Source organism: Meriones unguiculatus, chromosome 8 (assembly GCF_030254825.1).
Source record: "Meriones unguiculatus strain TT.TT164.6M chromosome 8, Bangor_MerUng_6.1, whole genome shotgun sequence".
Classification (NCBI taxonomy): domain Eukaryota; kingdom Metazoa; phylum Chordata; class Mammalia; order Rodentia; family Muridae; genus Meriones; species Meriones unguiculatus.
The window spans coordinates 107,540,056-107,558,011 of NC_083356.1; the positions used below are offsets into that span (position 1 = coordinate 107,540,056).

At 42.5% G+C, this 17,956-nt stretch overlaps 1 protein-coding gene across 1 annotated transcript in view; it reads right to left on the bottom strand.

The window, feature by feature from the left end:
* Positions 1-1,609: 1,609 nt before the first annotated feature.
* Stk39 (serine/threonine kinase 39) overlaps positions 1,610-17,956 on the bottom strand; it is a gene marked incomplete at its 5' end in the record, with an annotated part of 194,716 nt that continues 178,369 nt past the window's right edge. The window contains 2 exon segments of the mRNA XM_060390333.1: positions 1,610-3,164; positions 9,369-9,433. Of these exon segments, the coding sequence (XP_060246316.1) occupies positions 3,090-3,164; positions 9,369-9,433 (140 nt within the window). The 3' untranslated portion in view covers positions 1,610-3,089.

The following is a 17,956-nucleotide window of genomic DNA, read 5'->3' on the forward strand; positions in this document are numbered from 1 at the left end:
GGTCTGCAAATACCCAATCTTTAGGTCCTCTTCATTTGCTAACTATTTCCTTTTCTGTGTAGAAACCTTTTAGCTTGACGTAGGTCAATTTGTGTGTGTGTGTGTGTGTGTGTGTGTGTGTGTGTTAGGCATTCCATTCACATAACTGATTGCCAAGATCAATGTCAATGCCAGACATGTCCCACTTTACTCTAGGCATTTTACAATTTCATGACTTAGATTTTAATTATAAACCCGCAGAGCTGATACCATATACGACATAGGAAAAGGATCCAGTTGCATGCTTTTGCATATGGAGTCTTAGCTTCTCAATAGCTTCATTGAAGACACATTCTTTTCTGCATTGTATGGTTTGATTTTAAGTCAGTCACATGTGTGTGGGCTTGTTTCTGGGACATCCACCCTCCGTGTGTGTGTGTGTGTGTGTGTGTGTGTGTGTGTATGTAGCTGTAGATCTTATGATGGCACAATAATACTTGGATTATCAAAAGCTTTGTCTCATTTCCATGTACTGACACGCCCTTCCCTGCTTAGCTTGAGACCAGAGATCAGTTGTGTTCATAGTGGTTTGGTCTTAGGTTATAGATGATCGAAGCTTTGTAACAAATATTGAAGAGGAAATATGTCACATGGGGCGGAGGACCACCCGCAGTCAGTCATTCTCTGCACTTTAACCAGTTGTGGCTTTCTGATGTGGTCACCTTCCGCCACAGAAAGAAGGTTCTTTGATGCGAGATGAGATATATGCTTATCTATGGATACGAGGGTAAGTATTTAGAATGCAGACTGGAATTAGACTGGTTTAGGAAAGTGGAAGTAATACCCTTCTCCTCTAAGATCCAAGACCCCACTAGCCATGTGTAGTTTAGTAGGTTTACAGTACCAGGCATGATTTACCTCTAGTTACGTGAGCCTCGAGCACCCCTGGAGAGCTGTTGGTTAACTCCAAGAGGTAAGTGCCATTGTTGCACCTCTACGGATATCGAGCCAGGCTGGTCACTGATGTGGTTCACAGCTGTCACAGCTGGGTAGGACTAGCGATTGCTTCCCTCCCTCCCTGGCTAGCACCTTCTGGTACAATAAGAGCTAATCTTCCAAGGTGAGGATTTCAAATTGTCTGTGTCTTATGTCAAAAGTGTGTGGTATCTTCAGCAACGGGGACTTACCTTCAGCTTCAGCGACTGTTCTTATTCACAAGTTGTGCTAAAAACTGTTAAGAACTTGTTCTTTTCATCAGGAAAGCAGGATCCAGGGTGTCCAGCTTTGCAAGTGGCTCCGTGAAGGGCCACGGATAAGTCACTTAACTACTCTGGGCATTCCTCAGCAGTCCCAGCATTAACGTGAATGGAGAAGCAGCTGGTAGGGATTGCTCTCTTTTGTCCCTTGAGCCCCACTGCTTTCAAGGGCTGCCTGTCTAAACGGAGTGTGGATGTTTCAGTGAACCAGTTAACGCCTATTCTCTGGGCCTGGGCTGCAGAGACATGGCATCTTCCCGAGGAGCATTTCTCACTAGTTGGCTTGCGCTAGGCATCTTAGGGACCATGCTGAACTGCACTGTGGAGATGATGACGACAGCTGGAGGAGGGGCGAGACGGAGGAGACACAAGTGCACACTGTGCAATACACTTTTATTTTCCTTTTACCTTTGCAGTCATCTTTGAGTAATTGTGTAAACAATAGAATGGAATGCAATTACATTAAATTGTATGCAAATGGTTCTAGAACACCTTAACGGTTATGACAAGGCAATTATAAATAATTTCTTTCCTTAGTAATATATATTTGCTTTTTAAAGTACATTAAAGAGCTGCCGTATCTAGGGTTAGCTAGGAAAGAGCAATGGTACCATCCCAGGGGCTCACCTCCTTGAAGGTACTGACTCCAAATTTGAAAATCCTAAGGTTTACTAGGTTCATAATACATAGTCAAGCAGAAGGTTCTTGGGTTGGAAATATTTATTCTTGAATGTTTACAGCATTTTTTACCTTTTGTCATTGCACAAAACCCTTTCTATTATTTTTCATGCCACCTGTGTATTCTGCAGAGTTTCAAGTAAAACTTGGATTCTGGTGTTGTCAAGTTTCTCACCTTCAAAACAACAAATGCTATCACCTAAGGAGAGCCGAATCAGAGACGGGGATGTAGTTAGCAAGCTAACAGAACGGCAACACTTTTACAGTATTCTAAATGTCCCGATGAAGCAGAATTTAAGTATGCCACCTTATGCAGTGTGGGTTTTAGATCTGAGACTCGTCCAGAGTAAAGCAGCCTCAGGCACATTCGAAATATGAAAGTTTGCAAGGCACCTCCCTCTCCCAAGAGACAACTGGATTGTGGACCGGGGTTTAGGCAAACCAACCAACCAAAAGAGCAAGCATCCAAATTCTTAATTCAGTCATTTCAAAAATTAGAAGCTACAAATACTCCAAAGATAGACCTGAAACTTTGTTTAAATAACAAGAGATCAACTGCAAGAAGCGTATAATCAAAACTTTTCCCCCCTCATAGCTAAGGTGTGTAAAGCATAAATATATGAAAAATAAAATTCACAGTCAGTTTTAAAACTAGAATTCAAGTTTGGCTAATAAATCTTAATTTTATAAGTATATTAATTTCTAAGTACAACATAAAAGAGGCAGTATTGTCAGGTGTACAATTAAAGTATTAAACAGAAATATAACAGGAAAAGGAGAAAAAGGCTTCTGGTAGAAGATTCCTTCTGTTGCCAAGAGATAGGACCACCTGAGTGTGTTTGAGACCCCTCACTCAAGGGTTACCCAAATTGACTGCTAAGAATAGTAAATAGCTTTCTGGAAAGAAATCAGCAACAGTTGCGCAGCTGTGGCACTTGCCTGTTCTGGTACTGTGGACTGCTGGAGAAGATAGCAGAACTCAGAGTGCTCTAAGTTTTTTTTGTGTTTTTTTTTTATATTATTATTATTATTTTTATCCCACTTCATCGAAGCCAGCCTCTTCACAATCTTCTTATTTGTTGGGGTTTGGGAGTGAGGGGGTGGGAGGAAGGAGGCAAAGAGGGGGCTGGAAGAGAGGGGCGCACGACAGATGAGGGCGACAGCAAGGGACATACATCAGCTCACACTCAACTGAGCAAACCCGATCAGCTTCACTTCATCAGGGATCTCTGTCCCGTCGCAGCCAGAAGCCTGAAAAGGAAGAGGAAGAAACTGTCGGTGCCGTTTTTAGAGCCTGGTTTGCAGGAGGGCCGTCCACTCCCCGTCATCGGCTCCCCTTCGCGGAAAGCCCCCCTCCCAGAACCACGTTAGGCAATGACTGTTTGCTGGGTGCCAAATGCTGTTAGGAATCTGGTCCGGGTGACTTTGACCAGCAGAGGTGTGGTGAGATATACTATTTTATCGGTAGAAGGCCCGCCCACCTAGGCTTGCGGATGACATTCATATCCTGTCTGCCTCAGCATCCTAAGTGGGAAGTCTTAGGTGCCTGTGAACACGCCTTTAAAAGGAGAAACGTGGGGTCCCAGATCACTTCTCCCTGCCATTTGTTTCCTGGCCACGTGATTAGGGGTTCCGCCCTGTCTTGTCCTCCCAGTATGATAAAACGCCAAGGAGCCCAGGTACACACGATGCCATCACTCAGAGTCAAGGGACCAAGACCCTTTCAGGAAATAGGGTTCAAACACCTGAGGACTCACAGTCACTCTATACTGTATGAAACGATTGAAGGCTCCCAAAACTTATGCTTATGTGGGGTGCAATCATTGTACCAACTGTCTCGAAAATCAAAACTGAGAAAATTTAAAATATTTTGACAGTATTAAAGTAAAATATTTAAAATATTTCAAGTAATGTCTGAGGCTATGTCTTAGTAGTGCCTCAGAAACTTATCATGCATGAAGCCCCGAGTTCAGGTCCCAGCGTCCCCAAAGTATGAAAAACCTTATACTAAAAACATGTCTGTCGGTTATATTTACTACATTATCTTAGAAATTAAAATGTACAGTTTTAAAATATTTACTGATTCATTGAACCCAATAATGAACTCATCTTATAAATAAAAGTCTTCATGGAAAATAATAGTCCCCCATCACCTCCCACAAACTCATCAGCCATCACAGACCCTGAGCCGACCAACATGACTAACATTTTTGCCATCTTTAACACTTTGCTCAGTGATGACACCTGGATTTTCATATACGCTTATGCATTTACTCTGCTACTCTACGCTCGCTCCAAACTGCGTGAAGCCAAGCCCACCTTCACACAAACACGTATTCAGAAGGGGGGGGTATTTTTAGAAGCCTTTTCAAATACCACTTGTGCAATACTAAGGCTTTCCCAGTGGTGATTCGGAAAGGTTAGCTGCAGCGTGGAATCTGAAACAAGACCGCTGAACTTTCTCTGCTACATTCCATTAAAATCCATGGGTCCCCTCTGCCCTTTGAGGGGATCTTTACCTGGGTATGATTTTTAAGCACCATCGAGTTTTATAGATCTTCTAAAGGTTATTTCATTGCAGAATATGAATGTTATACAGTGTAAACAAATTGTAGTCATTAATATGGCCCATCAGCAGTCTCAGCAGAAAAGCCTCTAAGAACTTGGAGGCTGTCATATAACACAAGATAGAAGTTTTCCAAAATGCCATTTTCATTTGAAAATTCCAATTTATTACCGACAACAAATATTGTCAGGTTTTAAAATGTTGTCTGCTGAGTAGCTGAATCTGATACCAATAGTTTGTTGTTGTTTTCAGTAAAAATGATTTACTGTGGGAGGGGGTGGGGATAGAGAGAATCTCAGCTGATAATCAGGTAATCATGATAGCGCGGTGATCAAGTAGGAGAGTTAAGAGTATTTGTACAATATCAAGTATAAGTTAATAGTAAGGAATGATTAGAACAATTAAGATCTACAATCCTACCCACAGCTGCACCATTAATTATTTCTGCCCATGTCCCCTTGCCTTGTGTTACTTTTTTTCCCTATACTTTTCTTGCTTTTTGTTCAACTTTAATGGCTACTTTGGGTGTTCATTTCCTCAATTTGTATGCCTTTCTCATTTATGTCATTCTTCATCAATTTAATAATTTCTCTCTTCTTCCTTCTTAAAAAACGAAACAAAACAAAACAAAAGCCTAGGTCTTATTATGCACTCCACTCTGACCTCAAACAATGGCAGTTCTCCTGACTGCCTCCTAAGTTCTGGAGTTACAAGCATATGCCATCATACTCATGGGTGAGTAATTCTCAGGATCAACCAAACAGAGAGAGAGAGAAAGAGACATATCTTTGGCCTCCCATACAAAAGAAAAATATGCAAATTCCCAGGGACTTTGCACAGCCACACCGCATGGCATGGCTGTTAGCATTTAAGCCTACAGCCAGACTCCTAAAGCTTCTTCCCTAACTCCTTGTTGCAGGCTGCAGGAACTGCCTGTGCCTGTGTAGGAGCTGAAGATGTGGGAGTTCAGCACCAACATCGTACCCTTCTGCTTCAGGGGTGGATGTGTACTGGAGTCAGTGGAAGAGTTTGAAAATATACCAAAGCCCATTTCTGCTCCATGGGTGGTGATTCAGTTGGCCTGGGCCTAGCCCTGGATGCTCTGAGCTCCCAAGGAAATTACCAGGAACCATGGAGTTCGAGAACCATTTACTCCAGTGCTTCTTGAAGTGTAAAACCCATGTTTCCCATGAAGCCTTGGCCCTCAAATTTCAGGCTCAGAATTTCCAGTTCTCACTTAAACAGCTAAATAGACTCCTGTGACTCAGAGCCCATCTGTCCAGGGCCCTGGGTCTGAAATAAGGCCCTGGTACTTCCATTTCATCAGGTGTTCGGCAATTCTGTGGTCTCTGGCCCACATGTCACCAGCCTTTGCTTTAGACAGAACAAGAAGCAGAGGGCTGCCACGTGGACCTTCTGAACAGGCCGGGGCCTTAGATCTCACCCTTGTTCCCCCTGCAACAAAGGGAAAAGCTCAAAACTCTCAAGTAGTTTGTTTCTATCTTGACTTTTCCCACGTTTCAGGAAAAGATGTAGTCAAGTAACCTCCAAGCAGACCTAAGCTGAGAGTCTCTAGAAATAAATCCTTTAGTTACTAATCATCAAAACCTTTTTGAAATCTGTGGTGTACATAATGTTATTATGTTTCAGCAACTAAAATCTATAATGTTCATATAAATAGGTGCCAACTGGATGCTAATTAGATGCATTCCAATTTATATTTTTTAAAAGCAAATTAAATATCTTATTTCACATTCTCACTAATGCAATTTTTGAAATTCTACATTGAAAGTGTCAAAATTCATCTACATTAAAAATCCCCAGGATGGCTAATTTAAAAATTAACAATTCTAAAGCAGTGCGCCCATGTCAACTTTAAGCCTTGGGATGCTGGAGCTGAAATAGCGTCCTGGCTGAAGCACTTTGTTAAAAGCAGAGAAGCTGCTCCCCAGCCATGGCCATGACAACAGGGTCACCATACCTGTCAGAGAAAGCTACAGACCTTCCTGGGCAAAGGTGAAATCAAACTTTATTTATTTGTTTGTTTACAGATATTTATAAGTCTTACTATAGAGGCCTGGCTGGCCTTGAACTCACAGAGGTCTGCCTGCCTCTCCCCTCTTAGTGCTGGGATAACAGGCATGCACCATCCCTTGGCCCTTTGGTTTCTTATGTGATTAGATACACAAGGTAAGCACCAAAGGGAAACCAAGTGGCGGGATTGGGTTGGAATGGCAACTGATCAATCTACAGAAAGAATGCTTCCAGCTGCGGCAAAGTGCCAGCATCTTTAAGCAGAGTCCCCAAAGTTCTAAAATCCCAGAATGCACAAGCCATTAAAGCAGAAAACCTGGCCAACGACCTGGGCACTAGGGACTTTTTAGAAGTACTTACAGTCCCATGAGTGAAGAAATAGTTCAGCGAGGAGGTAAGAACACAGTAGTGATACCTCCCTGTTCTCCAGGCAATTTCTAGACCCCTGACATTCTCCTTAGGATGAGAATCACGATAAACAGCTGAGAGATGAAAAGACCTTGAACCACAGCAGCCGCCTATGAGGAACGCCACCGCTGGAATGCTTTGATCTTTTATTCTTCAAATAAAACAACCAAGTTGATGAATGAAAGCCAAGGCATCAAAATAATCCTTGAGTTTCCTCTGGCTGCCCATGGTTTAAATTAGCTCTGTAGTGTGTGGGCCTTCACCTGGCTAGCTGCTGACAACAATCCAGAAACCTCTCAGGCTTTAACAAGAGCTGGATAGAGGGCTAAGACAGGAACAGTAAGTCATTCTAGAAATTGGTTTTAATGAACATCTCTAACTACCTTTGGAGGAAATACTATCATTTTCCATGTTTTGAGAATACCCGCACTGCCACCTGTCTAACTGAGGCAGAGGAGCACACACATGGGTTTGCTTCCAGGATTCCCTTGTACTGGGCAGCATTGCTCGCTCATTAAGCCACAGGGGAGACCCAGCGTCAAGCAAAGTCAACACAACCAGACATACAAAAGAAGAATCCAGAGGAATATATGGACACCCAGGCTTGTGGGATGCCTCTGGAAGAGGACATGGGACAGTAAGCAAGGGCTCTGAGCTAGACCCAGAGTTGAATTTGCAGTATCTACTGTGTGACCATGGATATCAACTTGGCCTCAGACTTCCGAGACACAAAGGGCCCCAGCAGGAGAGGGGAAGTGCAGCAGGAGATGTGCAAAGCTTAGGATGAGAGGGGGCTTTTTCATCATGAGCAGGGCTGAGGGTTTGAGAAGAGGATAGTAGGGAGCCACTCTACAGCACTTTGGAATGGCAGAGAGGTTACTCTGGCCAGAGCTGCGGTTCTGTGCACAGAACTGGGCATTAGGGGACAGTCGTTAGGGAGACTGGCTCTGAAGGAGAGCAGTGTCTCCTGCTGAGGTGCTGAGCACAGAAGAGGGAATCACAAATAATCTGGGAAACCTGGAAGCTAAGCAGGGCACGAGGTGTGGAGGGTGTCTGTTGCTCCTCCTGGTGTCAGGAAGGTATAGTAGCTGCCTTCAGAACAACTTTCCTGAGAGAGGGGCCAGCATCTCTCCTGTGTTTGAGGAAGTAAAGGCACACATGATGGGAATGAATCAGCAGGCACGTTTCAAATGACTGTCTCTGTGCAGACATCCAAAATGAGGATAATCTTCGGAGAGTGCCTTACCCCAGTAAAGGCTATTTTTGAAGGGTCTGAAAGGCTGACACAAGGTGTCAGTTTCCCATCACAGGCTCCCATTTGAATAAAACATGTTTACAGAATTGCACGCGAATCCCAAACACAGTAGAGGTGAGATAGTGGCCAGCCTCACGGACAAGTTCAGTTTCTTGTTGTGCCCTGTACTGAACAAAATGTTTTGTTGTTACCAGGGATATTCTGCCAAAGTCCTTTCACATAGCCTAACTCTCTGAAATGAGATGCGGAGCAAGACACAGAAAGTTCATTAACAGCAGGCTTGCATTTACTGTGGTTGTTCATGGAAGTAGTTGTGGCCCACATGAAATTTCCATTTGATTTTCACAAGGAACAACAAAGGTCATTAGGATCAGCTGGGCATAGTCACATGTTGCTCCTCCAGATCTTAAATTGTTGTGGCATTCTGACTGGCGCTTGATAAGATCAATTTATCTTTGAAAAATGAGTCGTCTATTCTTCCTTACTACACTGCTTGCTAAAATGGCTTAGGGAAACGATCAGTCTCGATGACCTGGACTTAAACTCTCGCTTCATGGTCACCCAAGGATGCTCACTGTCCTGTCTCCTGTATCTACCTGTACTTAGACTTAAAATGTTCTAGGGCGTATTGGAAAAAAAAAAACAAAAAAAAAACAAAAAAAACAAAAACGGTAGAACATTTATTCTCTACAAAAATGTGGTGGCATGATTTCAGAGTCGGGGTGAAATTGCTACGTCTTTGTTCACTAGCCTTCAGTGAGCTGTTCTGCAATCCTTTCCAATTACCTGAACCATTTACTCAACTATTGGCCTCTATTTTTAAAAGCTACACTACTTGGCTTTCGCTGAGGAAAGCTTCAAGTAAGAGTGCTGTTTAGAATTAAGTTTAATTTTGTCTGTGGTCAAGGTGCAGTACAAAAGAGGTTCTGGAGCAAAAGTGGCTTTGAGGATCTCAAAGGGCCATTCACAGTCAAAGGAATGATGAGGAAAGAATGACCTACATTTACGAAGGAAGAGTTTCCAGTCACGATCAGAAAAATGTTCTCAGTGTGGCAGAGGCAACTAATGAGGACAAAATGTGATCCTCCCCAAATCTATCAACAACAAAATTACATGTATAAAATGACATGATTATTCGTTACCGGTACCAGCATGACAAAAACATGACTTCCATTCCAACCTTCCCACTTACCAACTTAAATGTCAATGTTTTTAAAGCTTTGGGGTCATCTACAATCTTCTGTAAATTAGCAGCCACTGTAAAATATAAACACAGAGAAACAGTGTCCAAGTTATTTTCAATAACTCTGGATTTTCACATCAACGACTCGGAAAATTTGACTAATGATGCAATAAACTGCAAAATCATTTCTTTCACAGACATTACAAAGTCCATATAAATGACCAAATTACTTTCATACAGATACTTTCTGAAGCCATTTATATCATTTCTGTCACCTCCTATCTATGTGCATCTGGATTAATCACTGTACATCAACCCTGCATTTCCTGTAATAAAATCTGAAATTACTTTCTAATGGAAAGGAGAAACGACTGCGGCTCCAGAGTCTCAACTCGTTGGTTTTTCTAAAAACTCATTACTAAGAAAATTATTAGCCAGGAGAGGGCAGTGCGAAAGAGGAGAAGGGTTGCTATAAACTTCTCTGGGAAATAACCAGTCAGCATGTTGGAACTCTTGGCCTGTGATTTCACTCAATTCTCTGTCTGCACCCACTTTTATCAATGCAACATAATACAGCAGACAACCTTTGCAGCTCAGGCAGGCCAACATGCTTCCAGAGCACAGTGATCCATCTCTGTGATGATGTACCACCCTGAGCTGTGACTGAGTCAGGCATGGAGGTTGTCAGTGCAGAGTTCAGCACAGGAGGCTTAGTGTCAGCTGATCCATCAGTGGTCGGCCCTGGTCCCTGTGGTGTTCTGGTATCTAGATGATGCTACAGTACAGAAGGCAAATTTTCCCCCCAATTGCACATGAGCAGAATTATCAAAAAGCAAAGAGGATGAAAATTGAAAGCTGCCTTTTCACATCTAGATCTCAGGAATAAACTACTGACAGTCAAGTTGGAGCCGCTGTAAAGAGGTTACTATTAGAACAAAAACTGAAACAATGGGAGTCTGTTTGTCATTTCTATGTCACGAGAAAAACTAACTGCTGCTTCAGCAGCTGAATATCATTCTTTTCTGAATTTCTTTTGAGATCTGAAAGTTTGAGAAGATGGTACAATTCCTCCACATACATGAGTTTCAAGTAGAAAACAGAAGAAAATCAGTGGGAAAAAAAAATGTTTCTCTTTATGGCTGACAGGCATTAACCTAGATATAAGGATTTTCTGAAGATTTATTCATTTAATCTGCGGGCTGTAGAGGAGGGCAAAAATAAAAATTAAAGACTTTATATGGCCTATTTCTCTTCATAAATCAAAACTATAAGCCTAATTTTATCTGCATTTACTGCCTTCTCACTAGTTCCACTCTGAACAATCTGAAAGGTTTCATTTTTACCCACTCCCACCCCTTTGGTCTCCTCTTTTTTTTTTTTTTCTGTTAGCACATGCAACTGGATACAAGTCCACACCTACTGAGCAAAGCCCAGGCCACTAACACTGGCCATGAGGCTGGCCTTACTAAGCTTCATGAATAGATTCTAGACACTAAGATCATTAGTAATTTGTGCAGGAAACACTGGCTCACAAAGTGATACTTCCAGCTATGAAGTACTGGCTGGCAAAGGAAGCCAGGTTTTACTATGTCAGGCCACAATGACCATCCACAAATTGCAGCAAAAGAAGATGGTGCCTGCATTCTTATGACATAAAAACAGTCGAATAGAATAGCCCCACTGATGTGGGCTGATCTCACGAGTGGCTGTAAAGTCTTTGTGTGAATTTAGTCCTTTTTTGTTAGGCTCTCTTGGCTAATGTGGGTGATTTACAGCCTTGTTCTGGGTCAGCTACTTCTAGGTTGCTCGCTAATGTTTGGCCAAAAGCACTGCTCTGCCCTGCACTAATTCACAGCCCTACGGTGATCAAACACGTGCATGAGGGCTGACTTCCAGGAAGTGGCTAGCAGTTGTGTGCTGACTCAAAAGCAGGCATGGGCTGCCAGCACTTTAAACAATCACCCGAGGACCCGTGCCCCCCAACTGTGAGTCCCATACCTCTGGGACATTAGAAATTCAAATTCTGTCTTCAGCTCAGAGCAAAAATAGCGAAACTGGCCACTTACCTGATTACTTAACCCAGCTGCTTAGGCTTATTTTCAATTTAGTTGATTCTAATTTGTTGTAAAGTGCTATAAAACACCTTCATTTAACTGACATCACAGAAAATTCAGAGTGATGCTAATTTCTTTCCAGCAGCAATGCTCATTAAAAAGATGGGTGTCACTGTTTTCTCCCTTCTCCTGACTGTGCACCTGGATTTCAAAAATAAAAACGCTCTTTACCTGGAACGTGAGTGGAGAAGGAAGAGCTGGGTAGGGCTGCCTGAAACTCCAGGATTTCTCGCCCGCCCATGTCAGGGAACACTGAACCGGAAGAAACTCCATTGTTTCGAAAGGCTTGCTGCTGAAGCCCGTTCTTCAGTGGTCAAGGATTAAACGTAACTAAATTTCCTCAGCTAAAACCCAGGTCTTTGGCTTCAGTGCACAGTACTCTCTCCTTTGAACTTGCCTCCCCATTCCTCCGCAGGCCACTGAAGTCAGTCCTCAAAGCTTCCCTCTCTCTGGGGAAGTAGGGGCACATCGAGGCCCACGGGACTGCACCTCTCAAGCCCCCCTTTCGCTAGCTTCACACTTGAGGCTTGGAGGTCCATCAGGGCTAAGTTTGCATTTACATTTCCTTTTGTAACGTGTCATAAGCTACAGCAAGCACTGTGGCTTACAGAACTGTAATCGCATCATTAACAGCCCCCATGGAAACCATGCTCATTACCTCCTAGGATCAAATCAGAGGAGGAAGTAAGAACTGTCAAGACAATCTGTCAGGATCCAGGAGGCCAAGCACATACTTCTTTGGCAAATGAAGCCAGGCCTTCTCCAGACACTTTTCTCTATGAATTCCTTGTGCTTCTCAAACTCTCCATATTTTCATAGGTAATTTAAGAACTATTTACAGCCTGATTATATTCAGAGCAATTAGTCAATAGGTACACTTCTCTCCCAGGACACCAGCTTATTTCATAACATCCCATACAATGCTGACACTCCTGTGATGTGATGGTGAGCTAACTTAATCTGACCTAGTACCAAGCAAAAGCTTTGGGGGGGGGGAAAGAGGCCAGTGGTCACTGATGGACACAAGTTAGATTTCAAGATACAACAAGTATGATCTTAGGACTTCCGAGAAGGTGATGACTTCAATCTGATGATTTATTCAAGAGACACCCTGCATCTCTGATCACACACTGAGATCAGAAATGCCAAAGAAAGGCAGATAACTGCAGCTCTAAGAAGAGGGGATGAAAAGAAGGTCTTATTTGTGTTACTCTAAAATGAATAGCCAGTTACATTCCAGATCTGGATGAAGTAAGAGACTCATTGCAGTACCTTCCCTGCATCTCTAGGCTCCTGACTTCATGGGATGCACTGAAGTACAGTGTGCACAGGTCCGAATCCCACCACCACCCCTACAACGCCTGGGTTCAAATCTTGCCTCTTTTTCAGAGCTGGTGACCTCTCGGAATAAGTTCATTCTGCCTCTGTGTGCTTGAGGGCTTCTGAGACTTCACCACGCTGACACATTTACGCTGTGTGCTCTGTGTGCTGTGGGCAGCTGCAGTAACTTAGCTGGCTTGAATTCGGTCTTAACTGCCCGTAGCATCTTTTTTCACACTCATTGTTTATGTGAGAACCTGCTGCCTCCTTGGATAATGCCACCTCAATGGAGTCGAGATTGCTACTGAGGTTTAACTTCTATTTACCTTTCCAGCCTTTTTTTTTTTTTTTCTATTTCCTGTTCTGCATCTTGCCAGGAATGGTCACCTAACTCCATTCTCCTTTAGTCTGGTCTTTACCACTGGCTCTTGACAAGAACACCTGCATACGTCTAATGTCTAATGTCTAACGTCTAACGTCTAATGTCCTTGCTAGACTGAAACTTCTTGATAAATGAGAGAAGCTTCCACATTTTCTAAAAGAGGTATTTTAAAATTTATCTGTGCACAGAGAACACAGCGAGTTCTCACTGGTCCCATTGTTGTGCCCAACGTCAGGCTATGGTCGTCTCTGCTCACCCTCTGCATGATAGCTGGTGGTCTCTCTGTGCTTACAGCCTTGGCCCCGGAAGCCAGCCTCTGCCAGTGATCAGCTGCATCTGTCACTATGTACCAGTTGGTGTCACTTTTATATTTAAAACCCTTTTATGGCTTTCCGGGTCAGGATATAAGCCATGGGCTCTACAAAATCTACACAGCCTTCCTGACCAAGGCCTCAGCTCTAGCCATGACCTTATCTCCCACTGTTCTTTCCTGTTTGTCCTTGCACTAGTCACAACTGCCTCCAAACTGACTTCAAGCTTTCACAGCAGGCTCCTACCCCAAACCCCTGAACCTGCCACCCATCGCCTCTACCAGAAGGAAAAGACCTCCACCAGAGCTGCCTCCCTCTCCTTCTGTTTCTACAGAGTCCCCTGGCAGGGCTATCACACTCCTTTCCCTTAAATAGCTTTACTTGCTATCTCTTTACCCAGGATGTTTTGCTTTCTGTGTCGCTTATCAACTCCAGACAGTCTACATATTTATGGATTGCTATTTGGGGGTTGTGTGTAACCCCATGTACGAGTTAAAACCTCAGAATAAGTTTCTGAAAAGTAAGGTCTTGTTTCCTGCTGTTTTTCCAATGCCTCATAGTGAATGTCAATTTGTGTTGAACACATGAAAACAATAAACAAATGGATCTCTAAGCTGTTAGTTCTCAGCTGTACTTGGGAAGTACAGTACAGGCTTTCTCCCTAGAATCATGCACATGAAAGTTTACATGCAGTTTTGGAGGAATGCAAACCCACCCAGGCTGTGAGCTTCTGATAGAAGAACTGTTCATATTTTAAAAGAATTTCTACAAGCATGGCTCCATAATCATATGTTTCCCAAAGCAAATGAAAACGAACGAACTCTTGGCTCATCTCAACTGAATAGCAGGTAATGCACACTAATCCTACTATGTTTATAAGGGCTGGGCATTTTTCTCTCAGTTTCTTTTCCAGAGATGAGATTTCATTTCACCCCCTAATGAGATAAAACACAGCTCTCAGCAGACATGCTAGTCCAGATCTCCCTGTTGGTCAGGTGAAGCAGATAACAAGTACTCAGAGCCTGCCAATGCTGTTGAAAGCTGTCTGATTGATTCCAGCTCAGAATAAAAGCTGAGGTCTCCATCAGGTCTACAGCTCGGTCTTGCCCTCCCTCCTCTGCAGTGAACAGGAGAGAATGAATTCATGGAGGCATGTCTCCTCCCATCTCCTGAGGCTATTGTTAGCAGAAAACTCTAATCTTAGTCTCTCTTCCGGAGTTCCCTATGGCCAGAGAATGGGCTTAGCCCAGATCAGGCTCTTCCCCAAACCTTCCTGCATTCAGTAACTGGCTGTGAGAGCATAAGGCCCATGGCTTCAAGGCTGACTCTCCCTGGGAGCCCTCTCAGCCTGACCACACTCATTTGCTTTTTTTTCTGGTTGCAACAAGTTAATTCCTCTTCGTTTAGATTCCTTAGTTCAGACACAATACAAATCTACACCTCTCATTCTTTCTGGGCAAACCCCAAAGCTCTGCTCATGAGTGGACCTTAAAAGGAACTTCCCTTTACACAATTCTCAGGCAATATAGAATTAAAATACTGGAAAGAAATACTGGGGAAAAATGAAAAATGACATTAAATACTTTTCTTGGTATTTCATTCATTTAAAATCCTGGTGAGGAAATGAGATACTTCCAAGAGATTCTAGGATTTTACATGTACCACAAGCTTACTTTGTAGGAGAACCAAAATGTCATGCTTGAGCACCTTATTCTTTATACACTGAAGGATGAAATTTATGGGAAATGAAAGGAGTGCAGACATACACCCATAATTCTCCCTAAGGTACAGGTAAATTCCAGTTAGTACAACTTGAATAGGGTGTGAAAAACTGAAATCATTTGACATAGCAAAACTGTGTGTTACTGAATCTACCCTTTAAAACTCAATTGTAAGATTGGTATTTTGATCCCGAAATTCATTTAATGTGTTGGAGGGAGAATTTTATGAACTGGCTGGCCACGTGGTAATGGAAGTGTCCAGTAATCATTCTGTAATTATTGCTCATTTTCAGAGCAATGAAATTAATATAATCAATAGAGTTGTAGCCTCATTTCGCTAACGGTGGTGGTAGTAGACCAATGTACTTAAAGTTAAATTCCTCTCTGAAATGAAGATGAAAAAAGTTAAAATAAACACTCATCTGAGATAATGGTAAGAATTCACTCACTCGCTTAGAGAAATGAAGGGGATAGTCTTGGGAGAAGCATGTAGTTAAACTGCCCTTGGTTCCTAGATATGACGAACTCTATAGGGATCTTAGCCTGGGCCTTTTGCCTTAGAAGCCTCTAAATTTTAGGTGAAGCTTCATGGGCATACTTATAGAGAGATCTCTGTAGCTCTTCCTAAATTCTTAATGGGGCCCCGGCCTTTAAAGTCTTAACCATGGCCTCTGTGCTTCTTAACACCATGTCATACTTACGTAAGCAGCTAAGAGGTGAGGACACGAATTGTGTGTCACAGCAGCCACACTGAGGTGCATCTGCTGTGGCATAAACTGCGCTCAGTTCAAGGGTAAAACATGAGTTCTGAACTTGTGTGAAACCACCACCAAAATGGAAAACCCGAGCATATCTACTGCTCTCATGATCCACCTTGTGCCCACAGTAACTCCTCCTTTGCCCTCCCCCTCCCTGCCCTGCCAAGGCTCTCCTCAGGAAAGCACTGCGTTGTTTCCTGACACTCACTATCAGTCTGCGTTTTGGAGGATTTCATGTATAAAATGTTTCTGTGCTCATTTTGTCTGGCTTGTCCCACACCTCGTATTTTTGGAACCCATCCATGCTATAACATGAGCAATACTTTCTTTTTTATTTCGAAGGTGTATTCCATCGTACAAACAAGGCTTGTTTGTGTATGTATTTACCCTGGGGTCATCTGGACTGTTTAGGAATTTTGTTACCCAAAAAAAAAAAAAAAAAAAAAAAAACCAAACCCAAAATTTTATCAATATCCTCATAGGAGTTTTAGAACAGATGAATTCTCTTCTTTTTTCCTTTTTGTGGTTTAGAAGAAGGACTCAATACAAAGTGCAGGTGGGCCCTGAATCTTTGATCCTTCTGCTGCACCTTCCACAGTCTGGGATTACAAAGGTGTACCCTGTGCCTGGCCACTTGGTTTTTGATTGTTTTTTTTTTAAGTTTTTTGTTTGTTTGTTTTCTGGCTTGGGTAGCTACCTACAAGTAGAAAAGGCATGCTCACTTGAGAGATGTACACTGGCTTTTCAAAAAACAGCAACTGGCAGGATAGGGGAGTTTCTGTTTCTTTGACATTCACCAGCATTTAGTCATATATGGTCAATCTTTAATCTGGGTCACTCTAATAAATGTATTCTTTTAATTTATGTTTATTTAACAGACTGTATTTCACACACATATTTGGTAGGCTTTTTGGGGCTTTCTAATGCTGCTCTTAAGCATTTGCTACAGGTAACTGAGTTTCTAGTTTCACTGTTAAGGAACCAATGTTTCTTCATAGACTGTTGCATGTAAGACCTTCCTCAAATCCCTGCAGTGAAGGAGCAAAACGTAGCTACACAGCTACTCGAAAATCTCGAGTACATTAGTCCACCCTTCAAAATCTCCCGACCTCTGCCAGCAGCAGAAAGAAATCTCAGTTCTCTTACACCATAGATTTTCAACGTGTAGGTTGTGAGTTTGAGAGCAATTGAACAGGGAAGACAGGAAAGTGACCATATCATGAGATATACAAATTTGATTTCTAGAGGCACAAAGAAGAGCTTTTCCAGCTCTCTGATGCCAACAGAAGGTGCTTACTTAATTATGCTAGATTACTGGGCTCTGAGATCGGAGTTTGACACCCTGAACGTATTCCTGGGAATGCTAACAGGATTATGTGTGCAAAAGACATAAAGGGAGATGAATTAGATAAACTAAAAGAAACTATAATGACACAGATATTTAAAAAAACTTACTTTGTATACTAACAAGTAATAAAATAAGCATGCATACATGTGTGCTGGCACACCCACCTACCCACACCCCCCCACACACACACCAGGGCTCTAAATGACAACATCACAATCATTGAGAGGAAAGACTCCCATGCAAGTGCTACTCATTCAACCAAGAGCAACTGCTCTGCAATCTAGTCTGTCCATAAGACTGAAAAATAAATGATCTCTTTTGATGTATATAATGACTTGATTAAAAACAAAAGCAAAGAGACAATCTTAAGATTTGTCTTTACAACCTTGTCAAATCCTATAAGCTGCAGAAAGGCATCCATCAAGCACAAACGTGTCAAGGGAAAATGAAAAGCCGTGTTAAACTTCAGGGAACTTTTACCTTTATTCACATTTTACCCTGATGTGTTTTATAGGGAGCACTTTCTACAGACAGCTTGAACTTCAGTCTGCTGTACCAGGAAAAGCTTCGGAGAAGTTAAAATTAATGAGACAGCAAATACACTGATATGAGGAATGCTACCTAAATTACAGGCGATGCAGCA